Here is a 23,902-nt window from a genome sequence, read left to right as displayed (position 1 = left end):
TTTCATAGTGAGTAGATTTTCTCCTACTCTGCTCTGCTTTTCTAATGATTCCTGGTCTTTAAATGGTTATGTGTACTCTGTGACAACATTTAAATTTCTCATTGCATAACCATATCCTATGTTCAATCTCAAAATTTCTAACAATATCTAACGTTTATCTTTAGATTTTGGTTTTGTTGAAATGGTAAAGAGACAATGGCCTATTTTATGCACATGTGAAAATAGATGTATTTCCTTACATAAATTTTGAAATCTCTTCTTCCTAATTCCTTAAGTATGTGTATATATGATAAATGCTAAGTTCTTGCTTGATACCTTAATTATTAAAATAGATAAAGACTTGGGGATATGTATGTGTGTGTGTGCATGTGAATGTATATAATAACATATATATCTGTATTGGTTATCTGCAACAGTGGTTTTATGTGATGTCTGGTACTATTTTTATTTCAAAATATTTGTAAGAAAAACATTAGAACTTTAGAGTAATCTGCTTGTTTGCCATGCAGAGTTTGAGCAACAGTAAAATAATATAAGGAAAATCTCAAAAGATTTTATTAAGAGTATCGAGCCCCGCATCGGGCTCCCTGCTCGGCGGGGAGTCTGCTTCTCCCTCCCCCACTCCCCCTGTTTGTGTTCCCTCTCTCACTGTGTCTCTCTCTGTCAAATAAATAAATAAAATCTTAAAAAAAAAGAAAGAGTATGTGGCCTTTATAAAAATAAGTTTATCACATTGATAAGAAAAAAAGCTATTTGTACTTGGAGGAATAGTTGTTTATACATTCATTGTAACTTTTTGTGATAACTTATACCTTTTTCATTTAGTCCATCATTTTAAGGAAATGCTCAGGCTTTACAGAAACAAAAAAGTTTGAGATACACCCAGTTACAAACCCCGTATTTTTAGAAGTGAGGGTTGTTATTGTCTAAGGACGTATGTATAGAACTGGAGAAGTGGTGTCCTTCATACATGACTTTGTCAGTATCTGTAATCTCTAGGATTGCATTCATGGTCCTCACTACTGTGATATTTTCGGTTAAAAAACCATGTTTATTAATTCAGGTTTTGGAAGTTAGTATCTATGAGATGTTGCTTCTGCTTTCATTAGTAGATGGTCTTGAAGTGGCTTAAAGACTCACTGAAAAGTGACACGTTGGTAGCATTGACACACTTGTATCTATCAAGGCATTTCATCAGTGGGCCCTTGCCACAGTTCTCCAATTTCCTGATTCTCAAGAAGGCCTTGGAAGTTTGCATAGTATAATAACGTCTTTACCTCCTGCATTTGTTTCACAGGTACTCTTTGAGTACGTCAAACTCTTCAATTGCAGCTCTTCTCTGTGCCCTTTACCCGCACTTCCCAGCTCACAGCACTGATAACCGGTGAGTCTAGTGATTCTGTCTTCAATGTGATCTTTCGTAAGGTCTCCAAGGGGTAATTTGATGATGATTTGGTTCCATGGATTCATTTCCAAATTAGTTTATTCTCTTTTTGGACTAAGTTATCTTCCTGACTAAATCTTTTAAAATGTCTCTCTAAGTATTAGACCAAAAGAGAACTTTGTACATCTGATGAACTGAAGGATCAGTCTTCCACCATTTTTTAATCAGTAGAACTGCTGTGAACCCAGAAGTGGGCCAAACAGGGTTATCTTTTGGGAAAAATTCATCAAACAAAAGATATTAGCCAACAGAAGCAAGATGATATGTTTTATACTATAATTGTTTAATTCTAAGAGAGAAATTGATCTGATTTAGTGGCAGTGTCTATATGAATTCCCTTTTCCCCTCTTTTACATAAATGCTGAGAAGTTTTGTATAAATGAAATAGAAGGGACACGAAAAGCAAAATGCAGCCAAGAATCAGAGACAACTTAGAAGTGGCAGTGAGCCCTGGAACCTCAAACACATAGGAAAGGTGTGATTGTATAGAAGTTCTGCATTTGAGAGCACAAACAACCATCAGCACTGCAGTCTCCCCAGTAGTTTCAGGCAGAGCTGATTCCTGCTGCATGTGGAGGAGGGGGAGAAAATAGCTCCTATGTTCCCGTGACATCCGAGGTGACCAGTGTGTTCAACTCATCTCTCAAGAGAAGCATCAAGAGATGGAGCAGTAACAGAGTAACTAAGCTGTCACACTCTAGTGTAATGTAGTTTAAAATAGTAATAATAAACGAAAGTTAGCTCTTTATAAAAGTGGCCTGATTTGACATCCAAATTCTGATGATAGATGGAGCACAAGCATATTCTTCTTAAATTAATGCAACTCTTACAAGTGGTCTCTTGCTTGTCAGTTTAGGAGAGACATTTTGAGTTGTTAAAGTCAGTAATTAGTGGTTAGGGTACAACAAAGAGCCACACTTTCATATTGCTGGGAGGATCATTTAATTTAGCTATTTTAAACAAACTAATTTGGTGAGCAACCAAGAGCCTTTATGTAACTGATAAATATCTTTTTTTTTTCTGGCCGTGATTGCTTTTAATTTTTTTTTTAAACAGGAACAGATCTGCACCTTTATTTATTTATTTATTTTTCAGTAAGGTTAAATCCTTGAGGGGTACAACATCACACAGATTCTGTGGCCAGTGGCTTTAGCAGGAAGGTTGCTTTGGAATTTGGCATGAATCATGCCACTGTTTCCATGAGCATCAGTTACTTTTTCTCAGATTACTCTGGTTTTGTTCAGTTTGCCACCAGGAGTCACTGTGTCATTCTTTGCTTTGTACATCTAAGCATATCTCTTGCCTAGATAGAATTCAGTTTCATTTCAAGCATAAACACTTTCAGTTTTAAGGAGAGCTGTGTGCTCCTCTGGTTCTGGAGACCCTGCTTATAGCCAGCAAAAATGGCCTTGGAACACAGCCTTCTAGACACATTTGTCATTTTAGGAGTCCTCGTCTCAGTAGGCCCCACTTATTTGCACCCAGAGTTCAGCAGCAGGAGCCCCCCTCTGCTTTCAATTCTAATTAATTTATAGGAAAGGGTAGGTTTGGGTGGGAAGAGGGAGGCTATTGCTGTAACTAAACTTTAAAAAGAAAAATTTGAAGTCTCATTTTATCCTTTTATGGCATCTTAAAATGTGAAAACGTTTTGTGTCTAAATGCTAAAATATAAATTTTAAAGTTAAAAAAAATTTTTTTTTTTTTTTAAACCCAGAAAAGCACACACACAGAAAGAAAAACTTCATAATCTCCCCCATTAGTTTTCGGTGTCCTAGATCCCAGGTGTGTGTGTGTATTTGTGTACAGGGATGCATATGTAGAAGAGCTTTCCTTCTCCCTACCAACCCTTAAGTCAGAAAAACAAAGAATAGAAATAAGTCCCTTGGAAGGTAAAAAGGTGCCTGTGTGGGGCATTAAAGGATTATTTGAGAACTGATTTTATAAGTGTTGAATTTATCAGTAAATATTTTCATGTTAAGATAATTTTTACCTCATCTATAAAACCTCTTAACTGTGAAAATGCAAGTAAAGAATTCTTGAGTCAAGGATCATGTGTCTATAATTTTTTAAAGAGAATCTCTCCATCAGTTTTTAGTTGAATCTCATCATCTTCCTTCAGGATTGCTGTCATGGGAAGATAGCAACCCCAGCTTCTGTCATGGTTGTGGAGCTCACGCCGTCGGCACCTGCTTGTTACCTCCTCTCTGTGTTTTCTGTGAACAGGTATCATCTCCAGGCTCTGCGGCACCTGTATGTGCTGGCTGCAGAACCAAGGCTTCTAGTGCCTGTGGATGTGGACACAAACATGCCCTGCTATGCCCTTTTAGAAGTTACCTATAAGGTAATTCTTTCCTCCCCTCATTTATTTGTAATTTTGTTACCACTCATACATCTTTGCAGGTCAAAATATTTAAAAAATGTCCTTTAAAAGATGACAGAGTGAATTAATCTCTTATAAAAATTGAAGCTTCTAAAGTTCTTGTACATCCTGCCAGGCCATTTGGGCTCATTTGTAGTTCATGAGGGTAATATTGTAGAAGTCATGAGCTGCTCTTTTGTCCCTAGAGCCTATAGTTTGAAAATGTCCTTGTTCACTAAAGTGTTCTAAAGAATGAGTTGAGTTAGAACTATTCCTAGATTTGTGTGCAGAGTGCTTTAAGATCATGTATTTGATGAGAGATCCTTGATTTAGATGTACAGATTATAAGTCATGTATCCTTCCTTCATTCAGAATATTATTAAGTACCCTCTGTGCATCAAAACTATGCAGAGGCTCTGGGGTATAAAAATTACATCATTGTATTCCTTAAGGACTCCTGTCCATTGGGTAGCCAGCCATGGGTGCAGTCAGAGGAGAGTGTGGGGGTATGTGTAGAATGCAGGGGAACTGAGGAGAAATGCCCCCTCCAGCTGTTGAGGGTTGGGGAAGTTGTCATGGTAGACACAATGTTTGGGTTGAGATTTGCCAGCTGAGCAGAGGCACATTCCCAGAAGACAATATGTGCAAAAACCTAGAGGCCTCAGAAGTACAGATATGTACTGCTAGCGTGTGAGGTGGTATAAGAGGATGCAGGCCCTGCAAAGGATTGTAGACTTTGCTCTTAAGACTTGATACCAGAGAGCATTTAATGCCATTTGACCATCTGTGTAGAAACTGTGGGGAGAGAGAAGAAGTACAGAGTGGAGGTATTTCTTCTTTGTAGCTTCGCCTAACTACATAGTGAATTGTGGCTGTTCTTTTACATTTGTAAAGGGTACTCAGTGGTATGAACAAACCAAAGAAGAATTGATGGCTCCTACCCTTCTTCCAGAACTCCACCTGTTAAAGCAGGTAAGTGGGATGTGATTTAGGGAGATCTGTGCAAGAGGTTAATTCAGCCAGGATAGTATAGCATCAAAGGTAGCCAAGTAAAAGCCTATGCTTTCTCAGTGTTCTGTAGGAAATAGGAAAGCAGCCCCAGGAGGAATTGTCATGAGGAACAGAGAAGGGCTGTACTTGCCGATCTTTACTGAGAGGTTGGATGGCTGTAGAACTTGATTCACGTACATTTTTATGTAGAAATGAAGCTTGTTAACTTTTCAGTGTTTCTTTCCAGCCTATTTATTTTTATTTCCTCTGAGAAACGTGGGTTTCATTTTGTCAAACTAGCACTTTTTTAGCATTCAATCGACTGTTCACATTTATCTTGGCAGATTAAAGTAAAAGGCCCACGATACTGGGAACTGCTCATAGATTTAAGCAAGGGAACACAACACTTGAAGTAAGTATACTGAATTTCTTAGATGTATCTGTGAAGTGAATAGAAGTATATGGGAAGGTAGAAATTGCGGATTATTATCTAGAATGTTTCCTTGTCATCCTTTGATCTCATACAGGACAGTAGAGTATATATTGAATAAAGTGGTCTGTAACTTTGAAACGGAGTTTGTATTAGAAAATGAGTTTTAGTTTTTTTTTTTTTTAATATTTTATTTATTTATTTGACATGGGGTGGGAGTGGGGAGAGAGCAAGCATAAGCAGGGGGAGCGGCAGGCAGAAGGAGAAGCAGGCTCCCTGCTGAGGAAGGAGCCCGATGTGGGGCTCGATCACAGGACCCTGGGATCACTACTCGAGCCGAAGGCAGATGCTTAACTAACTGAGCCACCCAGGTGCCTGAGTTTTAGTTTAGAAGACAAACCCTAATAGTTATATTTATTCATTGAAAAACTTGTAGTGACCTGAGTTGGTACAGTAATGGAATTATCTGTTGGAGCAGTAATGAAAATCAGTGTGAGAAAGTAATGCTGGGGGGCGCCTGAGTGGCTCAGTCGGTTAAGTGTCTGCCTTCAGCTCAGGTCATGATCTCAGGGTCCTGGGATCGAGTCCCGCGTTGGGCTCCCTGCTCAGCGGGAAGCCTGCTTCTCTCTCTCTCTCCCTCTGCCTGCTGCTTCCCCTGCTTGTGCTCTCTGTGTGTGTGTGTGTGTGTGTCAAATAAATGAACAAAATCTTTAAAAAAAAAGGGGGGGGAATAAGGCTGGCGTGTATGTCCGTCTACAAAGGGAACTTTATAACAAATGATGTTTATCAGACCACATCTTTGTATCTTTTTATTATTGTTTTGTCAAATTGTTCTCATAAAATTAAGATTATGATAGATTGCTTTTGGGTGGAAATAGTCATATATAAGTAATTCATGAACGGAGTCTTAATTTTATACCTTAAGTAGTGTGTAAATTAAGTCTTTAAATTTCTAGAAAGTTTAACAAGCACATAAGAATTTTTATAGTTTGGTCCCAATTTATATTTCCCTTAAACTATCTATATGATAGCTGTTTTCTATATTGTTATTTGCAGCATTATTTTTTTTCTGCTGCAAACCGATCAATAGATATTTAGTACCTCCAGTGGATAGAGGATAAAAGGAATATGAAAAAGTGTTAGATAAAAGCCTTTGAAGCACACACTTGAACAGGCAGAGCACCTTTTTACTTAACTAAGTTCTGTGAACCTAGACACCAAAGAAAAGTAGAACTTTATTTTGGCTTTCTCATAGGGACTGATTTAATTTTAGACACAGTAAATAATCATATACCCTACTGGAAAATGATAAAGACTTCATCTCATGTGAACAAGGTGTTGGGAGACACTGTGTTTCCAGCCGAGAACTACAAATAACACCTCACATAAAATTCATTCTTGTTTTTTTTTTCAGATCAATCCTTTCTAAGGATGGAGTTCTGTATGTTAAGCTCAGAGCAGGTCAGCTCTCCTATAAGGAAGATCCAATGGGGTGGCAAAGTTTGTTGGCCCAGACTGTGGCCAACAGGAACTCTGAAGCTCGGGCTTTCAAGGTAGTATTGATTGGTTAAAAACTGACGGATGAGATGGAATAATTACAAATCCCACTAGCCCATCCAAAGCATGTACTTCTGTGATAACATTTATGGTACCATTTAGGTGAATCTGCTCTCTCATCACTGCAAATTCTAAAGACTGCATAACCTTGGATCTGTTTCTTGTTTTATGTAGCAACTATAATAAAATACGGGCCATCTGCCAGAACTCTAAGGATGACTTACATTTAGCAGTAGGGACAATATATCTTAACATTGTAAAAACATTTAGTTTAATAATTTTACTTATTAATCTTCAAATCTGTTAAGATTTGCTTAATTCATGGCAGAAATAGAAGAAGATTTTTACAAGGTAGCACTAATTCGTTTTCTTTTTTAAACCCCCCATTTGTTGGTTAAATCTTGGTGAGGATAAAATGATGACAGATTTATTTTATCAGTTTATTATCCTCATAGTACTTGACTGCTAATTCAAGAGTATTTTGAATGAAAAAGTACTTAAAGTAAGAGTGTAATGAAACAATCTCATTTCTATCATGGTCAGTACATATTTTACTCTACACTTTAGAACTCAAATAAGTTTCCCACACTAGAAATATGTTCCGTAAACTAACATTAAAATTTCTCAGTTTAAGTACAGTTTTCAGGAATTCCATGTGCAACTGTGCTTCTGCTGAAGATACATTGAGTGGCAGTGTGAAGTGGTCAGGACCTCTAGAGGGTGGTGGTAGAGGCAAAAATGTGGCCAGTGGACTGGCTAAGTGGTGGCCAGCGGACTGAATTAGCACCTTTTGTTTTTCCACATAAGGAGATAGCATTTATTTTAATTTAACTCACATTTCATTTTAGACCAATTACTTATGACTGAGCCTTTATATTAGTTCCCAGGGTTTAAATAGATGTAGTTGACATCAGAAATTTTGTTTGGCAGTATTTGATAGGATGTCTGTGAAATAGTTTTGAAGGACTTTTGGGTACGGTTTAACTTAAGCACCATTGCTTGTATAAATTAGAGCCCATCTCAAAGACCCTAATCTAATTTGTAAAGAAAATAGAGAAGTTTATACTTGATTTTGAATTGGGAAATTACATAAAGATTAAGACATCTCAGTTTGCTGCTTCAAGGGAATTCAGAAGTAAAATATAAACCTCAATGGAAAATGGTAATACTTTTGTATTCCATATATTCCATGTTCCATTTTCTCGAACCTTGAGTGTTAATCTTTTTTTTCCCCAATTTTTTTTATTGCGGTAAAATACACACAAAATTTGCTGTTGTAACCCTTTTTAAGTGTATGGTTCAGTGACATCAAGTCCATTTATATTGTGCAATCACCACCACCATCCATCTGTAGGACTCTTTGATCTTATAAAACTGAACCTCTGTACCCATTCAACAGCAACTCCTGTTCCTACTTCCTCACAGCCCCAGGTGCCCACCATTCTGCTTTCTGTTTCTGAATTTGATTATTCTAGGATCCTCATATAAGTGGAATCATACAGTATTTACCTTTTAGTGAGTGGCTTATTTGAATGGTAGTCTTTTTTTCTTACCTTTTCAGTAGCAGTTCTAGTTTCTTAATTGTTTTTCAGTTAGTTAATGAGGGAGAGGTGAAAGCCTTTTGGGGGCAAGTTGTGTAAGCAAGACCTATTTATTATTGGCCTTTTGATAAATCAGTAGCTCATGTTTGGCTTGTGCTAAAAAGCGTCCTGTAACTTCTCAGCAGAACAGGTTGGTGAAGCTCTAGCAAGTTTGTACAGCCTTGGGCTTTATGGGAACATTGTGTGAAAACAGTGAGGTAGAGTTCTTAAAACTGCATATACTACAATTTGAGCAGTAAGGAAAATAACTTCTAATATCTCACTTACATTTGTTGCTGTTGTTTATTTTTTTAGCCAGAAACAATTTCAGCATTCACTTCTGATCCAGCACTTCTGTCATTTGCTGAATATTTCTGCAAACCAACTGTGAATATGGGTCAGGTATGTATCATATATTTTGCTCAGCTGCCAGACTACAGTTTGTTCCTACATTTATCTGTGGACACCACCAAAAAACCCTGTAATATCCATACCTATCTTTGAGGTTGATGACGTGCCTTGGGTACATTGGATGATTTTTGCTTGGCAAATGCAGATTTTTTCATAGTCTAAAACTATTAAATTCAGTAACTCCCTACCTTGATAGAAGAAACAACTTAAAATTTCTAAGATGTTAATTTCAGTAGGTGATATTTTCTTATGTGCATTCTTGTACTGATTGATATTTTCAGTGTTTACTATCTCTTATTTTTACATAATTTTATTGTTTTCTCTGCATTTTATAACTTTTTTTCTATTGGTCATAAAACTGTTGTTCTCTTCAGGATTCAAAGGGTGCCCAGCAGATCTTTTATTTAATCCAAAGCTTGGATGTAGGAATTTGATATCTGGGATTGATGGCCTGTTGCCTATAAGTGTGTGTAGCTCCAGGAAAATTTTTCAGGCTCTCCAAAAGGCATTTTCCTTGTTTCTAGAAGTAGGATTATGGTAGAACCTACCTTATGTTGTTGTTTTGAGGGTTAAGTGAGACAGTTGTAACCCCTTTAACTTACTGAATCTTGACTATTTTTTAGACATTTTGCTCAGTGTTTTATTTAATTTTCTTATTGGATTCCGACTCTGAGGGTAGGTACTTTATCATTCCAGGTTTACAGGTGAGGAAACTGCCACTCAGATATCACATGCCTAAGATCACACAGCTAGTAAGGGCTGGGCATGCATTCAGGGCCGCAGGTCTCTGATGAAGTCCGTGTCTGCCCTTAAGCCTAGCTGGATTTGGTTGTGCTGTCTCCTCCATACCTGTTCTGCTCAGTGTTTGTACTGCATCTTTGTAGATGCTGGGTTTTCTTTCTGGATCTTGCTCTTGCCAGCCTAACCCAAGGCACATCTCTGTGGTGTCCTGTCTGCTCATTTTACCGCAGCTGATCCTTCCTCTCCTCACAGCACTTATATCCATAACTGTCCCTTGGGACTTAATTTTATTATATTTTATTGATGTTTAGTGTTACATTCACTGTGATTTCATAAAGAGATATCTATTTTACCTTATATATTACTGACTGTAGAGCTTAAGAATGGGCCATAGTAGTTGCTATACAATGTGGAATTGATTTTGGAATGCTACAAATAGTTTCTAATTTTCCACAGAAACAGGAAATTCTGGATCTGTTTTCTTCAGTACTGTATGAATGTGTTACTCAGGAGACCCCAGAGATGTTGCCTGCATACATAGCAATGGATCAGGTATGGTTCAAAAAACAGTCCAATTCTGATGACATTTCTACTGTATTTTAAATAACATACTGAACAGTGAGGTAAGGTTCCCTGTGTGTCCATCTTTTTGGTTTCTCATTTGCTTTTAGAAATTCAGAAAAGGAAACCTTATAAAACTTGAAAGCTGTATGTATAACAAAAAAGCTTAGAACTTATAATGACAGGAATGCCCCCTGGTGGGCTGTCTTACTCTAGAGTTCCCATTCTCCCCTTTTTTTTCTCTTTCCTTGACTAGCAGAGGAAGAGCACGTTCCCTCCCTTTCTCCCCTAGCATCCTCCAGTGGTCTCTTGCCTCCTTCCTGACAAAGCCTCTTCATGGAAAAGATATGCGAATGAGCAGTGAGTGAACAAACAGTGCCCTAGTGATGGCAGTAATGTGAAATTATGCCTGTGATTAAGTTTGCAAGAGGTTATAATATTAGTATATAGTGATTTAGGAAGCTAGAGTTCATTTTTTTTATTATTATGTTTTATCATTTATTATTACGTTCAGTTAGCCACTGTATAGTACATCATTAGTTTTTGATGTAGTGTTCAGTGATTCATTAGTTGCATATAACACCCAGTGCTCATCACAACATGTGCCCTCATTAATACCCATCACCGGGCTATCCCATCGCCCCACCTCCTTCCCCTCTGAGTTCATTTTTAAATTTCTCTTGTGTTATTGCTGTTTTAAAAGAACCTAAAAGTGGTAATGCAGAAAATGATGCTTAACTGCTTCCCTAAAGGATCAGACCAATTTATTCACTTTAGGTTATTAGTAATACATATGACTTTTTTTTTTTAATTAACATATAATGTATTATTTGTTTCAGGTACAGGTCTGTGATTCGTCAATCTTACACAATTCACAGCGCTTACCATAGCACATACCCTCTTCAATGTCCATCACCCGGCCTTGTTTCCTGAGATTAAGAGTTTCTTATGGATTGTCTTCCTCTCTGGTTTCATCTTGTTTCAGGGAAAGACAATTATCATATGCTCTGACTGATACGAGGAATTTGAGAAACAAAATATGACTTTTTAGTAGTATCATACCTTTCAGACCCAAAATTGCAGTTAAGCTAAGCCAGTAGTTTTTTAACTTGGCTTAAATTTGTATGAGGAATCTTAAAAATACAGATCTTCAAATCCCATTCTGTATCATCTCCTGAATCAGAATTTCTGGGATGAGTTCCAGGTCTGTGGTTTTAAACAATTCTTTAAGTGAGTGTGACATGATGAGTTCACAGATAAGCATGTGGGACTCAGTGTCTAAAGCCAAAGGAAGTAATTCCTAATGGCAAAATAATCTCTATTGAAAAGTAGGAAAATGACATTTAGGCAGGGGAGAATTCCTCAAAACCTGAAAATCATATTTTGTTAAGTAATATTCTTATTAAAAGGCAAGTTCTCATATAACCAGATAGGCCCAGAATGGCATTATTGTCTGATATCCATCCACATGTTTTAATTGGAAAGTATGATTATGTGATATCCACACTGACATTGCTTCTCACAGGGCCTCTCCAGATAGCAGCCAAGTAATGAGTTGTTTTTCTTTTGTTGGCTCAAAGTGTTCCCTTTTTATGCTCTGAACCTTTATCCCTTCACTGTCATGAGCAGGTGTCTACAAAAGGACATCCCTGCTGGTTGCAGCCATGGTGACTTTGCAGATGGGTCCCAAGAGCAGTATTATCAGTAATATTGTTTTGCCTTCTGACCCCTGGGATCCCTGGCCATGTCATTGTACTCCACTTGGGTTTCTCAGAGGTGACTGGCAGTAGACCTAGTGGGTCTTCATTTTTCAGAGTCATTGAGCCAAGAATGAGCTCATTTGCATTTGTTGCTTTTATCCAAAAGCTGTTTATGTGGGGACCATATTGAAGAGAGTGGACATGTATCTGCACCTAGTGGAGGGTTCCTCTGTGGGGCTGACTACATCAAAACATGGAATGGATTCCCCTCTGCTCTTTATTGATATATGAGCCATATTTTAAAAATCCTCTATTATACAACTCTGAGGAAGAGACCATTAGAGCAATTTCACTCTTCCTTTCACTAAGTGGACTGCTGTTCCTTTTGTCTCTTCAAGGCTATGAGAAGACTAGGAAGAAGAGAAATGTCTGAGACATCTGAACTTTGGCAGATAAAGTTGGTGTTAGAGTTTTTCAGCTCCAGGAGCCACCAGGAGCGGCTGCAGAACCACCCTAAGCGTGGGCTCTTTATGAACTCTGAGTTCCTCCCTGTTGTAAAATGCACTATTGATAATACTCTGGACCAGTGGCTACAAGGTAATAATAGCATTGTGCCCAGTGCTTTTTTATTTTTTTATTTCTTTAAATTCTTTCTTTAAATTCAGTTTAGTTAACATATAGTGTATTATTAGTCTGAGGGGTAGAATTTAGTGATTCATCAGTTATATATAACACCCAGTGCTCATAACATCAAGTGCCCTCCTTGATGCCCATCACCCAATTACCCCATCCCCCCACCCACTTCCCCTCCAGCAACCCTCAGTATGTTTCCTAGAGTTAAGCATCTCTTATGGTTGTCTCCCTCTCTGTTTTCATCTTATTTTATTTTTCCTTTCCTTCCCCTGAGGTCAACGGCTGTTTTCTTCCCAGTTTTTGTACCTCTGCCCTGTGTACACTGAAAACTTGATGTGTGCTTAGGGTGAATGTTTGTTTTACCAGCTCTGTGAGTCAGTCAGTGGGAACCTGGGACATCATGTGACTATGGCTTGGAAGTACAGACTTGTGATTGCAGGGGAATTGTGAAGTTACTCCTAATAGTGTAGAAGTAATTGTGCCTCACATGAAGCAAATGATGGGCCTTTTGATTTTTGGAAACCTGTCTGATGTTTGATGTATGTCTGAAATTGAGTTTTAGTGAACTTCTTGCTCCTTTTGTTTTCTTCAGTTCATTCAAACATACCTGAAAGCAACCTGTTTGGGGTAAATACTAACCCTAGGAATAGCAGTAGTAATAATTCTTGATGTTTTAAAGCTGTTAGTAGTCAGTAGAACCTGCATTTGAATATGATTAAGGTAAAAACTATCTACTGTAATATTAGGGAATAAATTTCTGAAAAAAAAAATTAAACTGGATTGTGAGAGGTATATATGGAAAACAGCAATTTCAGACTTCTAGTGTTTGATTAACACCTACATTGTTCTATCATTTTCTCTTAGAATTTGAAAGATTATGTAGTTTTAAAATGTTTTTAAAAATTTCAATTTTGTTCTCATTTTTTTTGGGAAAAATACAAGTTATTACATAAGTTTTGATATTTTGTTTATATTCAGTTCAGCATTTGATCGCCTATGGCAGACCTTTGCTGTTGATAAGAAGTATGTCCTTAAACCTTTGCAGAGTCTCTGATTTGTACATTTCATATCAGTAATGAAACTTTGGCAGTGACTACAGCAGTCTCTATAATAGTGCCCTGAATTACTTTTTTTCTTATTGCTCTTTAGGGCATTTGATAGTTTACAACATTGCTCTCTACCAAATTTGACTTGCTGCTGTGATTGCCAAAAATATGCATTTATTTTTTAGTGAAGAACCATCACTTTTAAATTGAGGTAAAATTGATTCCAAGTTTGCATTGGTTTTAATATAATGCATTATATTAGTTTCATGTGTATATCATCATAATTTGATATTTGTATATATAGCAAAGTGATCACCATAGTAAGTCTAGTTACAGTTACCATCCATCACCATACATTTGACTCCCTTCACCCTTTTTATCTACCTCTAGCCCCCTTCCCCTGTGATAACCACCACTCTGTTCTTCGTATCTATGAGTTTTGTATTTTAGGTTCCCCATATACACGAAATCATACGGTATTTGTCTTTCTCTGTCTGACTTATCTCACTTAGCATAGTACCCTCAAGGCCCATCCACGTTATTGCAGATGGCAAGATTTCATTCGTTTATATGGCACAGTATTCCATTGTGTATATATACCATATCTTTATCCATTCATCCATTGATGAACACTTAAGTTGTTCCGTATTTTGGCTGTGGTAAATAATGCTGCAACTAACTGAATATCTTTTTGATTTAGTGTTTTTGTTTTCTTTGGATAAATACCCAGCAGTGAAATTGCTGGATTATATGGTAGATCGATTTTTAATTTTTTGAGGAACCTCTATACTGTTTTTCCTAGCATGTGCACCAGTTTGCATTCCCAACAACAGTGCAAGACAGTTCCCTTTTCTCCACATTCTCTCCAATACTTGTTATTTCCTGCCTTTTTGATAATAGCCATTCTAACAAGTGTGAGGTGATATCTCATTGTGGTTTTGATTTGCATTTCTCTGATAATTGGTGATAATGAACATCTTTCATGAGTCTGTTGGACATCTTTATGCTTTCCTTGAAAAAAATGTCTATTTGGATTCCCTGCACATTTTTTTAAAAAGATTTTTTAATTTAATCATTTGACAGAGAGAGGAGGAGAGAGAGAGAGCGCAAGCAGGGGGAGCAACAGGCAGAGGGAGAAGCAGACTCCCTGTAGAGCAGGGAGCCCGATATGGGGCTCGATCCCAGGACCCAGAGATCATGACCTGAGCTGAAGGCAGACGCTTAACTGATTGAGCCACCCAGGTTCCCCTCCCTGCACATTTTTTAAAAAGATTTATTTATTTTAGAGAGAGAGAGCATGCGAGTAGGGGGAGGGGCAGAGGGGGAGAGAGAGAGACTCTTAAGCAGACTCCCTGCTGAGTGTGGAACCCCACATGGGGCTCAATCTCCTGACCCTGAGGTCACGACCTGAGCCAAAATCAAGAGTTGGATGCTTAACCAGCTGAGCTATCCAGGCACTCCCTGCACATTTTTTTTTTAAAGATTTTATTTATTTATTTGACAGAGAGAGACACAGTGAGAGAGGGAACACAAGCAGGAGGAGTGGGAGAGGGAGAAGCAGGTTTCCTGTGGAGCAGGGAGCCCGATGCGGGGCTCGATCCCAGGACCCTGGGATCATGACCTGAGCCGAAGGCAGATGCTTAACGACTGAGCCACCCAGGCGCCCCCCTGCACATTTTTTAATTGGATCTTTTTTTCTGTTGAGTTTGAGTTTTTTTATATATTTTGGGTATTAACCTCTTATTTAATATATGATTTGCAGATTTTTTTTTAATTTAGTAGGTTGCTTTTTCATTTTGTTGATTGTTTCCTTTGCTGTGCAGAAGCTTTTTACGTAGTCCAACTTGTTTAATTTTGCTTTTGTTGCCTTTGTTTTGGGAGTCAATTCCAAAAATTCAACACCAAAGAATGATGTCAAGGATCTTTACTTGCCTTTGTTTTTTTCTCGGGGTTTTATGGTTTCAGGTCTCACAGGTTGTTAATCCATTTTGAGTTATTTTTGTATATAGTGTAAGATGGTCCAGTTTCATTCTTCATGTGGCTGTCCAATTTTCCCATCCCCATTTATTGAAGAGACTATCCTTTCCCCATTGTATATTCTTAACTCCTTTGTTCTAAATTAATTGACCTTACATGTGTGTGTTAGTTTCTGGGCTCTCTGTTCTGTTCCATTGATGTATGTGCATTTATGCTGATACCAACTATTTGGCTAGGACTTGCACTACTATGTTGAATTAAAGTGGCAAGAGTGGGCATCCTTGTCTGGTTCTTTGTCTTAGAAGAAAAGCTGTTAGCTATTCATAGTTGAGTATGATATTAACTATGGCTTTGTCCTATGTGGCCTTTATTGTGTTATGTTGAGGTACATTTCTTCTATATCCACTTTGTTGAGTGTTTTTATCATAAATGGATGTTGAATTTTGTTAAATGCTTTTTCTGTATCTATTAAGATGATCATGTTATTTTTAGCCTTTGTTTTTTTTATTTGAAGTAGTTATTGATTATCATTAGGTGTAATGTTTAAAATGTTTTAAAGATGAACGGTTTTAAAGTAACATAGAAAAATCAAAATAAATGAGACTCTTCTACATTTGGAATAGGGAAATAATGATTTCCTCTTAGTTTATTAATAATTGCTTAATTATCCTTTGTTTTGTTATTGTGCTGTATCACTTTGATTTGTAGATGTTAAACCATCTTTGCATTCCTGGAATAAATCCCACTTGGTTGTGGTGTGTGTGATCCTTTTTTAAAATACTGTGTTTTGTTGTTATTGTTGCTGTTTTGAGGAACTAAAAAAGAATTTATTGAGGGTAAGAGGATGCAAGCAATATAAAAATCAAAAGTTTATCTAGCTTTCACTGTCTTTTCTTTCTCTGCTTGTCAAATGTTAGATTTTACTTGTACATTTTCTGAGGATCCTGATTTGTTCAGTCAATCCTTTATACAGGCAGAATCTGTGGGGCAGATTCCTTAAGAGACCCTTAAAAGTCCTTAAGAGACCCTTTGGGAGAACTCTCATCAGGCAGGAATGTTGCTCAATGCCTCCTACTTCTTTCTCTTCTGCTTCATGTATACTACAAAATACTCATTACATGCGATGGTGAGCCCAGCAATTAGTGAAAAGAAGCTCTGGTCCAGGTCCAGGTTCTTCATTATTTTGTCCACAGCCAGAGAGTCTTTCTGATTTTCCAGATATCCAGGGAACTGCTTTTCCATGAGTACTCTCAGATTCTCCTTTGGTAAATAGCCTTTATCCCCAGCAAACTTGTGGAACATGAACATCATGGTTTCCATGGCATGTTCCATTTGAGATAGCATTTTGGTGAGGTCTTTTGAAACCTTGGCCAGAGGTACGGTGGGGACCCCTTTTGATGTATTGTTGAATTCAGTTTGCTAATATTTTGTTGTTTGTAATTTTCTTTTTTTGTGGTGTCCTTGTCTGGTTTTGGTGGTAGGTTAATGCTTGTAAAATGAGTTTGAAAGCATTCTCTTCTCCAGTTTTTGGGAAGAATTTGAGAAAGATAGATACATGTTGAATTTTCTTTGAATGTTTGGTAGAATTCACCAGTGAAGCCATCTGGTCCTGGACTTTGCTTATTGGGAGGTTTTAGATTACCAATTCAGTCTCTTTACTAGTAATCAGTCTATTCAGATTTTCTGTTTCTTTATGCTTCAGTCTTAGAAGATGTATGTTTCTAGGACTTTAACTTTATTCATTTCTTCTAGGTGGTCTCATTTGTTGGTGTGTAGTTGTTCATAGTAGTCTCTTATGATTGTATTTTTTTGGTATCAGTTATAATTTCTCTTCTCCCTTCTCTTATGGGGCTGTTAAATATGCTGCTTTCCCTCCCTAGAACTTTCTCTTTTATTCTCTGTCTACTCAACTTATATTCATTCTTACAGCCTTAAATTAAGTGCCCCTTTCTCATAGGCCTTCTAAGACCACATTACTTCAGGCAACTTCCATGCCATTTTTTTTTTTTTAATTTTTTATTTATTTGCGAGAGAGAGCATGAGAGACAGAGAGCATGAGAGGGAGGAGGGTCAGAGGGAGAAGCAGACTCCCCGCTGAGCAGGGAGCCCAATGTGGGACTCGATCCCGGGACTCCAGGATCATGACCCGAGCCGAAGGCAGTCGCCCAACCAACTGAGCCACCCAGGCGCCCCCTTCCATGCCATTTTATTTCTTTCTGCCTCCCTCCCTCCCTATCTTTTCCCCTTCCCCTCCCCCTTCCTCTCCCTCAACTTTTCTTTATGTATCAAAATGCCTTTGTCTACAGGTAATAGAGGGCCTAACTCAACCTGGCTTAAACAATAAGGACACATATAAGCTTACATTATTGGAATAGGTAAGGTGGTCTAAGGGTCATCTTATTTTAGTGTCTTCAGCTCTATTTCTCTGAGGTTCCATTATTTATACTCTGTGCCATGGCTTTATCCTCAGAATGCTTTTTCTCATGGTAATAAAATGGCTGTTCCTTGCCTCAAGCTCAGCGTTTTGCAGAGGAAGAATAGAGTTGCTTCTAGGAGTGTTGCCATAATAGTGAGGAAATTTCTTTCTCAGACGCCTCTAGCAAAGAGACATCTCCTCATGTCTCTGGCTTGAATTGGAACTCATGCACATTGCTCAGTCAGTCCCTGTGGCAGAGAATGTCTCTTACTGAATAGCTTAGGTCTGCCAGTTTCTGAACCAATCACTGTGTTGAGAATGGGATTGCCTTGATTGTCCTGGAACAGTGGTTCTCAAAGTGCGCTCTCTGGGGCAGCAGTAGCATCGCCTGAGAACTTGTTAGAGATGTAATTTTTCTGATCCCATCCAAAAAACTCTGGGGATGGGGCCCACTCATCTGTTTTAATTAGCTCTCTTAGGTGATTCTCATGTGCCTTAAAGTTTGAGAAAGTCTGGCTAATAGTAATCAGGATCCAGTTCTGGAGCTGAAGTCAGTCCCCTCAAATGTTATATACTGCAGGGAAGAAGGGTCGTAAAATGGGTGTTTGGAGAGACAGCCTCAGTGACCACTACCCCTTTATAGCACTCATCACAATTTCTAATTATGCATTTGTTTGTGTCGTTATTTGTGTAATGTCTCTGTCCCTTACAACACTTCATACTCTGTGGTGACAGGCACTCTGTCTGGCTTACCACTGTAGCCCTAATGCCCAGCATAGTACCTGTCCGGTGTATGGTAAGTACTTAATGAGTTCGGGATGAGAAAATAAATTGCTTCAGTTCCATTTGTGTTCTCTCACAGCTGGGGGTGATATGTGTGTGCACACCTACCTCAGTGGGCAGCCCTTTGAGGAATCTCAGCTGAGCATGCTGGCTTGTTTCCTTGTCTACCACTCAGTACCAGCTCCATGGCACCTGCCGTCTATAGGACTAGAAGGTAATTGCAGATCTAAATCCTCTTCAGTACCTTTATTATTGACTCACTTATTTTTTAAGTTTCTTGGTTGGAGGCACTTCTGGTGAGTTATTTTCTCTAGTTAGGTTTTGGTCTTCATTCATGTTTGGCTGTTATTGTTGAGAACTTTTTCTAAAAAGACGATCTGAACTTTATACATGCATAAATTTTCATTTACATTCAGAAAAGGATGGGTTCTTCTTCAGAGAGCCCAAACACCAGTATATACTAATAAATAAATTAAATGGTTATGTTATTTTTCTTTCTTAATTTTTATTAAAGTTATTTTTATTTTTGGGGGTTTTAGTTTGGATGTTTCTTTTTAATCACATAATCTTTTTTTTTTTTTAAAGATTTTATTTATTTATCTGAGAGAGAGAGAGAATGAGAGACAGAGAGCATGAGAGGGAGGAGGGTCAGAGGAAGAAGCAGACTCCCCGCCGAGCAGGGAGCCCTATATGGGACTCGATCCCGGCACTCCAGGATCATGACCCGAGCCGAAGGCAGTCACTTAACCAACTGAGCCACCCAGGCGCCCCGTCTTTTTAATCACATAATCTTAATTTCTAATATTATAAAGCTTTAAAATGACCAGGTACCTGATTTTATATGAATTTGAAAGTTTTTGTAATACAGAGTTTAAAATATTAGCACCTCACTATATTTTTCAGAATATGTCATCAGATATGGAGTTTGCCCAGTAACCTGAATCATAAAATATAATTAATTCAGAGCACCTTTATTATCACTTTCAAATTTCTGCTTATTGAGGATTCAAAAATTGTTTTTAAGAAGAGCAAAGATTGCTCCATTTAATCATTTAAAATTTAATAACATTACTAGTTTATTGCTATTTTGACCTCAGATAAAAATGCACTATCTAGAGACTTCTAGTTATAGCCATGATGGAATTGCTTATATTGGACTGACTCTCCCACAAAAACAAATATAAAAGTTTGACAAACTACATAAAACAGCTATTTAAAGGAATTGGTAGCAACCATGCTGGCCAGACTTGATTGAGGGGCCACAATCCCCGTGAGAAGGGAAGCATAATGAGGAAACTCCATATTTACTCTGGCTTTCTCCCAAAGGCATTTGTCAGTTCATAGCACAAGAAGTAGAGTCCCAGCAAAAGGCAGCGGTGCTGCTGGGCAGAGTAGCCAGAGGTTGGGTTAACAATTGCCTGAGAATCTAGAACTTGAGTTAAATCCCTGGTAGGAGGGAATAATAATAATAACTCAAAAACCTGGACGTACTCTTTCCTTGAGACACATACCAAATCTTACACATGCACAGGAAATCTAACAGAAGAAATCTAGCAGAAGCCAGGAGACTAAAAATGTGAGCAAAGATTTCAGCAATAACATAGGGCCAGGGAGACAAAGGGTAGCGTTCCAGGGCTGTCAAGGTGTGAAGTGGCTCTGATAAGCATCCCAGCCATTCTGATGAAACCACAGCAGGACCAAGCCTAGGAGTAAAGGTAAAAAGTGAAATGGACAAGACCTAAAGTTAGCCTCAAGCAGAACTGAGGAGATCTGTTTGCATTCTGCCTGTCTTAATAGAAGAAACCATAACCTTCTTAGGAGGAACAAAGTATATCCTGAACCTTTATACTTTTCAATACACAGTATCTAGTGTTGAATAAAAAATTAGAAGACATAACAAGAAAAAAGGTAACAGAAACTGACCTATATGTAATTTAGATATTATAGTTACTAGATTTGGATTTAAAATAACTATAACTGGCATGCCTGGGTGGCTCAGTGGTTAAGCATCTGCCTTCGGCTCAGGTCATAATCCCAGGGTCCTGGGATTGAGCCCCACATCGGGCTCCCTGCTCCGCGGGAAGTCTGCTTCTCCCTCTCCCACTCCTCCTGCTTGTGTTCCCTCTCTCGCTGTGTCTGTCTCTGTGAAATAAATAAATAAAATCTTAAAAAAAAAAAAAAAGAATATTTCCAAGAAAATAGATGAAAAGATAAGAGAATTTCACCAGAAATCTGGAATCAATAAGAGTTAAATGGAAATTCTAGAATTGAAAAATATAATTGAAATTAAGAATTCAGTGTATGGATTAAGTAGCGTATCAGACGCAGCAGGTAAATGAACCAGAAGGCAGGTGTGTAGAAAGTAAACAAATTAAGCACAGAGAGGATGGATTGAAAATACAGATAAGGAAAATGGTGGAACATGGTGAAAAAGTCAAACATGCATATAGTTGAGATCCCAGAATAAGAGGAGAGAGAAAATGAGGTAGAAGCAATGTGTGAAGAGACTAAGGTTAAGAATTTTGAAAAATGGAGACTGGACATCAACTTATGGTGAACCCTAAGCAGGATAAATATGAAGAAAACCACACATAGTCACATAATAGTCAAACTACTAAAAATAAAAGAGGAAACAATTTTCAAGCATAGACTTCCATTTCCAGCCAGGATGGGGTAACAGGGACCTTATTTACTGTCCTGCGTGGAACCAAAAAGACTGGACAATGCCTATGAAGCAGTGGCTTTTGACACAGTGTATACTGGGTAATGAAGAACAGTGATCCCTGAGAGATGAAGAACAATGTGATAAGCCCTATGATTGCCCAAGCTTATAACCTTGAGAGGTCCCAGACTGTGGGGATGAAGCAAGAACCTAGGTGGAGCCTGGGAGACTCCGTGAGTTGAGGTGATACTGCTGAGAGTACAGGGAGGCCAGAGTAGCTAGGAGTTTACAAGATGAAATGCCAGAGAGGGGAGAGCTACACAAAGAGAGAATGTCAGACATCTGCAGAAGGTCCCCCTCAACTATCAGAAGAGCACTTACCGGTCAGCCACGTGCATGTGAAGAAACTATTTGAGGTTGGGGGGACAACTGTCTACATGGGTTAGAGGACACATTACCAATTGCTTATACAGGTTCAGGAATAGTGCCTGTTCCCACAACTTCATAATTTAAGGGGCCATAGATACTCAGAATGGTCTTGCTGTAGTAATGGGAAATATTTAGCTGTAGACTAAATAGACCTGAGTGTATTCTGGTCCCACCTAGCAAATCTTAAAAGCATGGCACTAAAGGATCAAACTGTTTTTCAAGAAATGTAATTCTAGAACAAAGCCCAAGAACATAGAAATACAGAAATATCCAGCACCCAACAAGGTAAAATTCACAATATCTGGTATACAAAGAAACAGGAAAATAGGACCTATAATGAGATGAAAAATAATTACAACAGACCTGGAATTGACACAGATGTTTGAATTAGCAGATGAGGACATTAAGACAGTTAAAAGAGGGAGTAGTTTACAATTGTATGTGGTGGGATGGAGGCAAAAAGGAAGATGATGCTTAATAGGATTTTCAGGTTATACACTTCCTACTTCTTTAGAGCAGTGGTTCTTTACCTTGACTGTGTATCAGAATCACCTGAGCAGCCTTCAGACCTCCAGATGTCCAGGCTGTACTCCACATAATTATGTTGGAATCTCTTTGGGACCATGGTTGAGAACCTTTGCTTCTTAGAGGTTGAGGCATTAGATTAACTTCTGTGTTACTCATTTTAAGCCTGTGTTCTGTTTTTAGATATATACTGGAGTATATAGATTATGGTAGCTGAAAGCAGATAGGCACATTTATTAATTATATTTAAGTAATATATAATTAAATATTAATAGTTTCAGATGTGGTTACAGGTCACTGAAGTACAAAATGGATACATTTACATTTTTATATCAAATTACTTTTTACAGTGCATTTGGGAAATTAATAATTTAAATATTATCTTTGGGGAATTGTTTTCAAAGGGAAGAATGTCAGCTTTAAATGTGATTGTGTGTCTGAAGCTTCCTTGAAAGGGGTGTACAGCTGAATTTATTTAGAAGTGTGACTACCCTCCCCCCCCATTTCCATTTCTTTAGGGAGCACAAGCTTTGCTGAACTCCTCTTCAAATTTAAACAGCTGAAAATGCCAGTGCGAGCTTTGCTAAGATTGGCTCCTTTGCTTCTTGGAAGTCCACAGCCAATGGTTATGTGATCAGCTCTGGTGGTAAACCTACCCTGAAACGTGACTTCTGCACAAAAACATGACCCAACAACAAAGCTAAAGAAACATTTCTAAGTTTTATAATATAACTAGGGGGAAATGAGCTGCACAAACCTCAATGTATTTTAAAATCCAAGTGTTTTAAATATTCCAGATGCTCTGTTGCTGTCAGCATTAACATTATATGATATATAGAAGTGAGTTAAAATTTACTTTTGTAAATAAAGTTTTTTGGTTTGTTTTCAAAACTCTTTTTTTAGTATATGTGCTGCCGAAGCAAGCACTGTTTTCAAAACTCTTGATGATTATTTTAGTTTGGGATTTCAGAGAATAGAATAGTGGGGGCTGGGGCGGATATTCATTTTTAATCTTTCAACTATGGTGATTCAGATGAAATGACTATGTTCAAATCTGCAAGGTTTTTAAAGAAGCTCTGTCATCAAGTTTTACTTTCTGCAGCAAGAAAATGGCTTTTAGCATCTCCTCTAAGATGTCAGAGTTTTCCTGCCTAAAATTAGTGTGTACTTTCTGTGACAGTGCCAGGCATCCTCATAGTATGAGCAGTCACCTTCAACAGGAGGACAGTTACACCATAATGAAGAATTGCTCAACGTGAAGCCTGCTCTAAGCAGAGAAATACGCCATTTCCACTATAGAGAGGTCTTCAAAAGTTGCATTTAAAATAAATGATGGTCCATTTCCACCCAAGATTTAGAGAATGTACATCTGTATCAAGAGTTTGTAGACCAAATAATGATGAGAGATATTCACATAGACGTGCTTCCAGCTTCAGGTTTCCCGTATAGGAAGAAGACTCCCTGCTGTCCAGATCCTGACATGAGCCCTGTGCTTCTTGAGTGGCCAGTGGGACCCTAAGCTGCTAGAAACGGCAAGATTCATTCAGTGATTTCACATGTCCACATCCTGAATTTTGCTGTTTAGCTTGAAATGTAAAAATCAAAGCAAATAGAAATGTTTCCATTGAGATTTTGGCAAAAACCCATGTGACATTTGC

The 23,902-nt window shown here is 38.0% G+C and overlaps 2 protein-coding genes across 2 annotated transcripts in view; one reads left to right on the top strand and one right to left on the bottom strand.

Moving 5' to 3' along the window:
• The window catches only part of ANAPC1 (anaphase promoting complex subunit 1), an 89,197-nt gene extending 66,062 nt beyond the window's left edge, over nt 1-23,135 (top strand). The window contains exons 39-48 of the mRNA XM_021697340.1: nt 1,298-1,384; nt 3,668-3,785; nt 4,698-4,775; nt 5,138-5,205; nt 6,638-6,776; nt 8,676-8,762; nt 9,969-10,064; nt 12,172-12,370; nt 18,708-18,842; nt 22,763-23,135. Coding sequence (XP_021553015.1) covers nt 1,298-1,384; nt 3,668-3,785; nt 4,698-4,775; nt 5,138-5,205; nt 6,638-6,776; nt 8,676-8,762; nt 9,969-10,064; nt 12,172-12,370; nt 18,708-18,842; nt 22,763-22,878 — 1,123 coding nt within the window. The 3' untranslated portion in view covers nt 22,879-23,135. The remainder of the gene's footprint in view (nt 1-1,297; nt 1,385-3,667; nt 3,786-4,697; nt 4,776-5,137; nt 5,206-6,637; nt 6,777-8,675; nt 8,763-9,968; nt 10,065-12,171; nt 12,371-18,707; nt 18,843-22,762) is intronic.
• LOC110587171 (protein S100-A10-like) lies at nt 16,501-16,773 on the bottom strand. The gene has a single exon (XM_044918498.1). It carries the CDS (start codon nt 16,771-16,773, stop codon nt 16,501-16,503), a length of 273 nt encoding a protein of 90 aa, XP_044774433.1.
• Nucleotides 23,136-23,902: the final 767 nt, after the last annotated feature.

This window comes from Neomonachus schauinslandi, chromosome 10 (assembly GCF_002201575.2).
Source record: "Neomonachus schauinslandi chromosome 10, ASM220157v2, whole genome shotgun sequence".
Classification (NCBI taxonomy): Eukaryota; Metazoa; Chordata; class Mammalia; order Carnivora; family Phocidae; genus Neomonachus; species Neomonachus schauinslandi.
The sequence above is the reverse complement of the archived record's forward strand: the minus strand, read 5'-3'. Positions and strand labels throughout refer to the sequence as shown.

Bases quoted from the DNA above. Each gene is read 5' to 3' on its own strand.
- LOC110587171 (XM_044918498.1), bottom strand. From the start codon at position 16,773: ATGCTATCTCAAATGGAACATGCCATGGAAACCATGATGTTCATGTTC.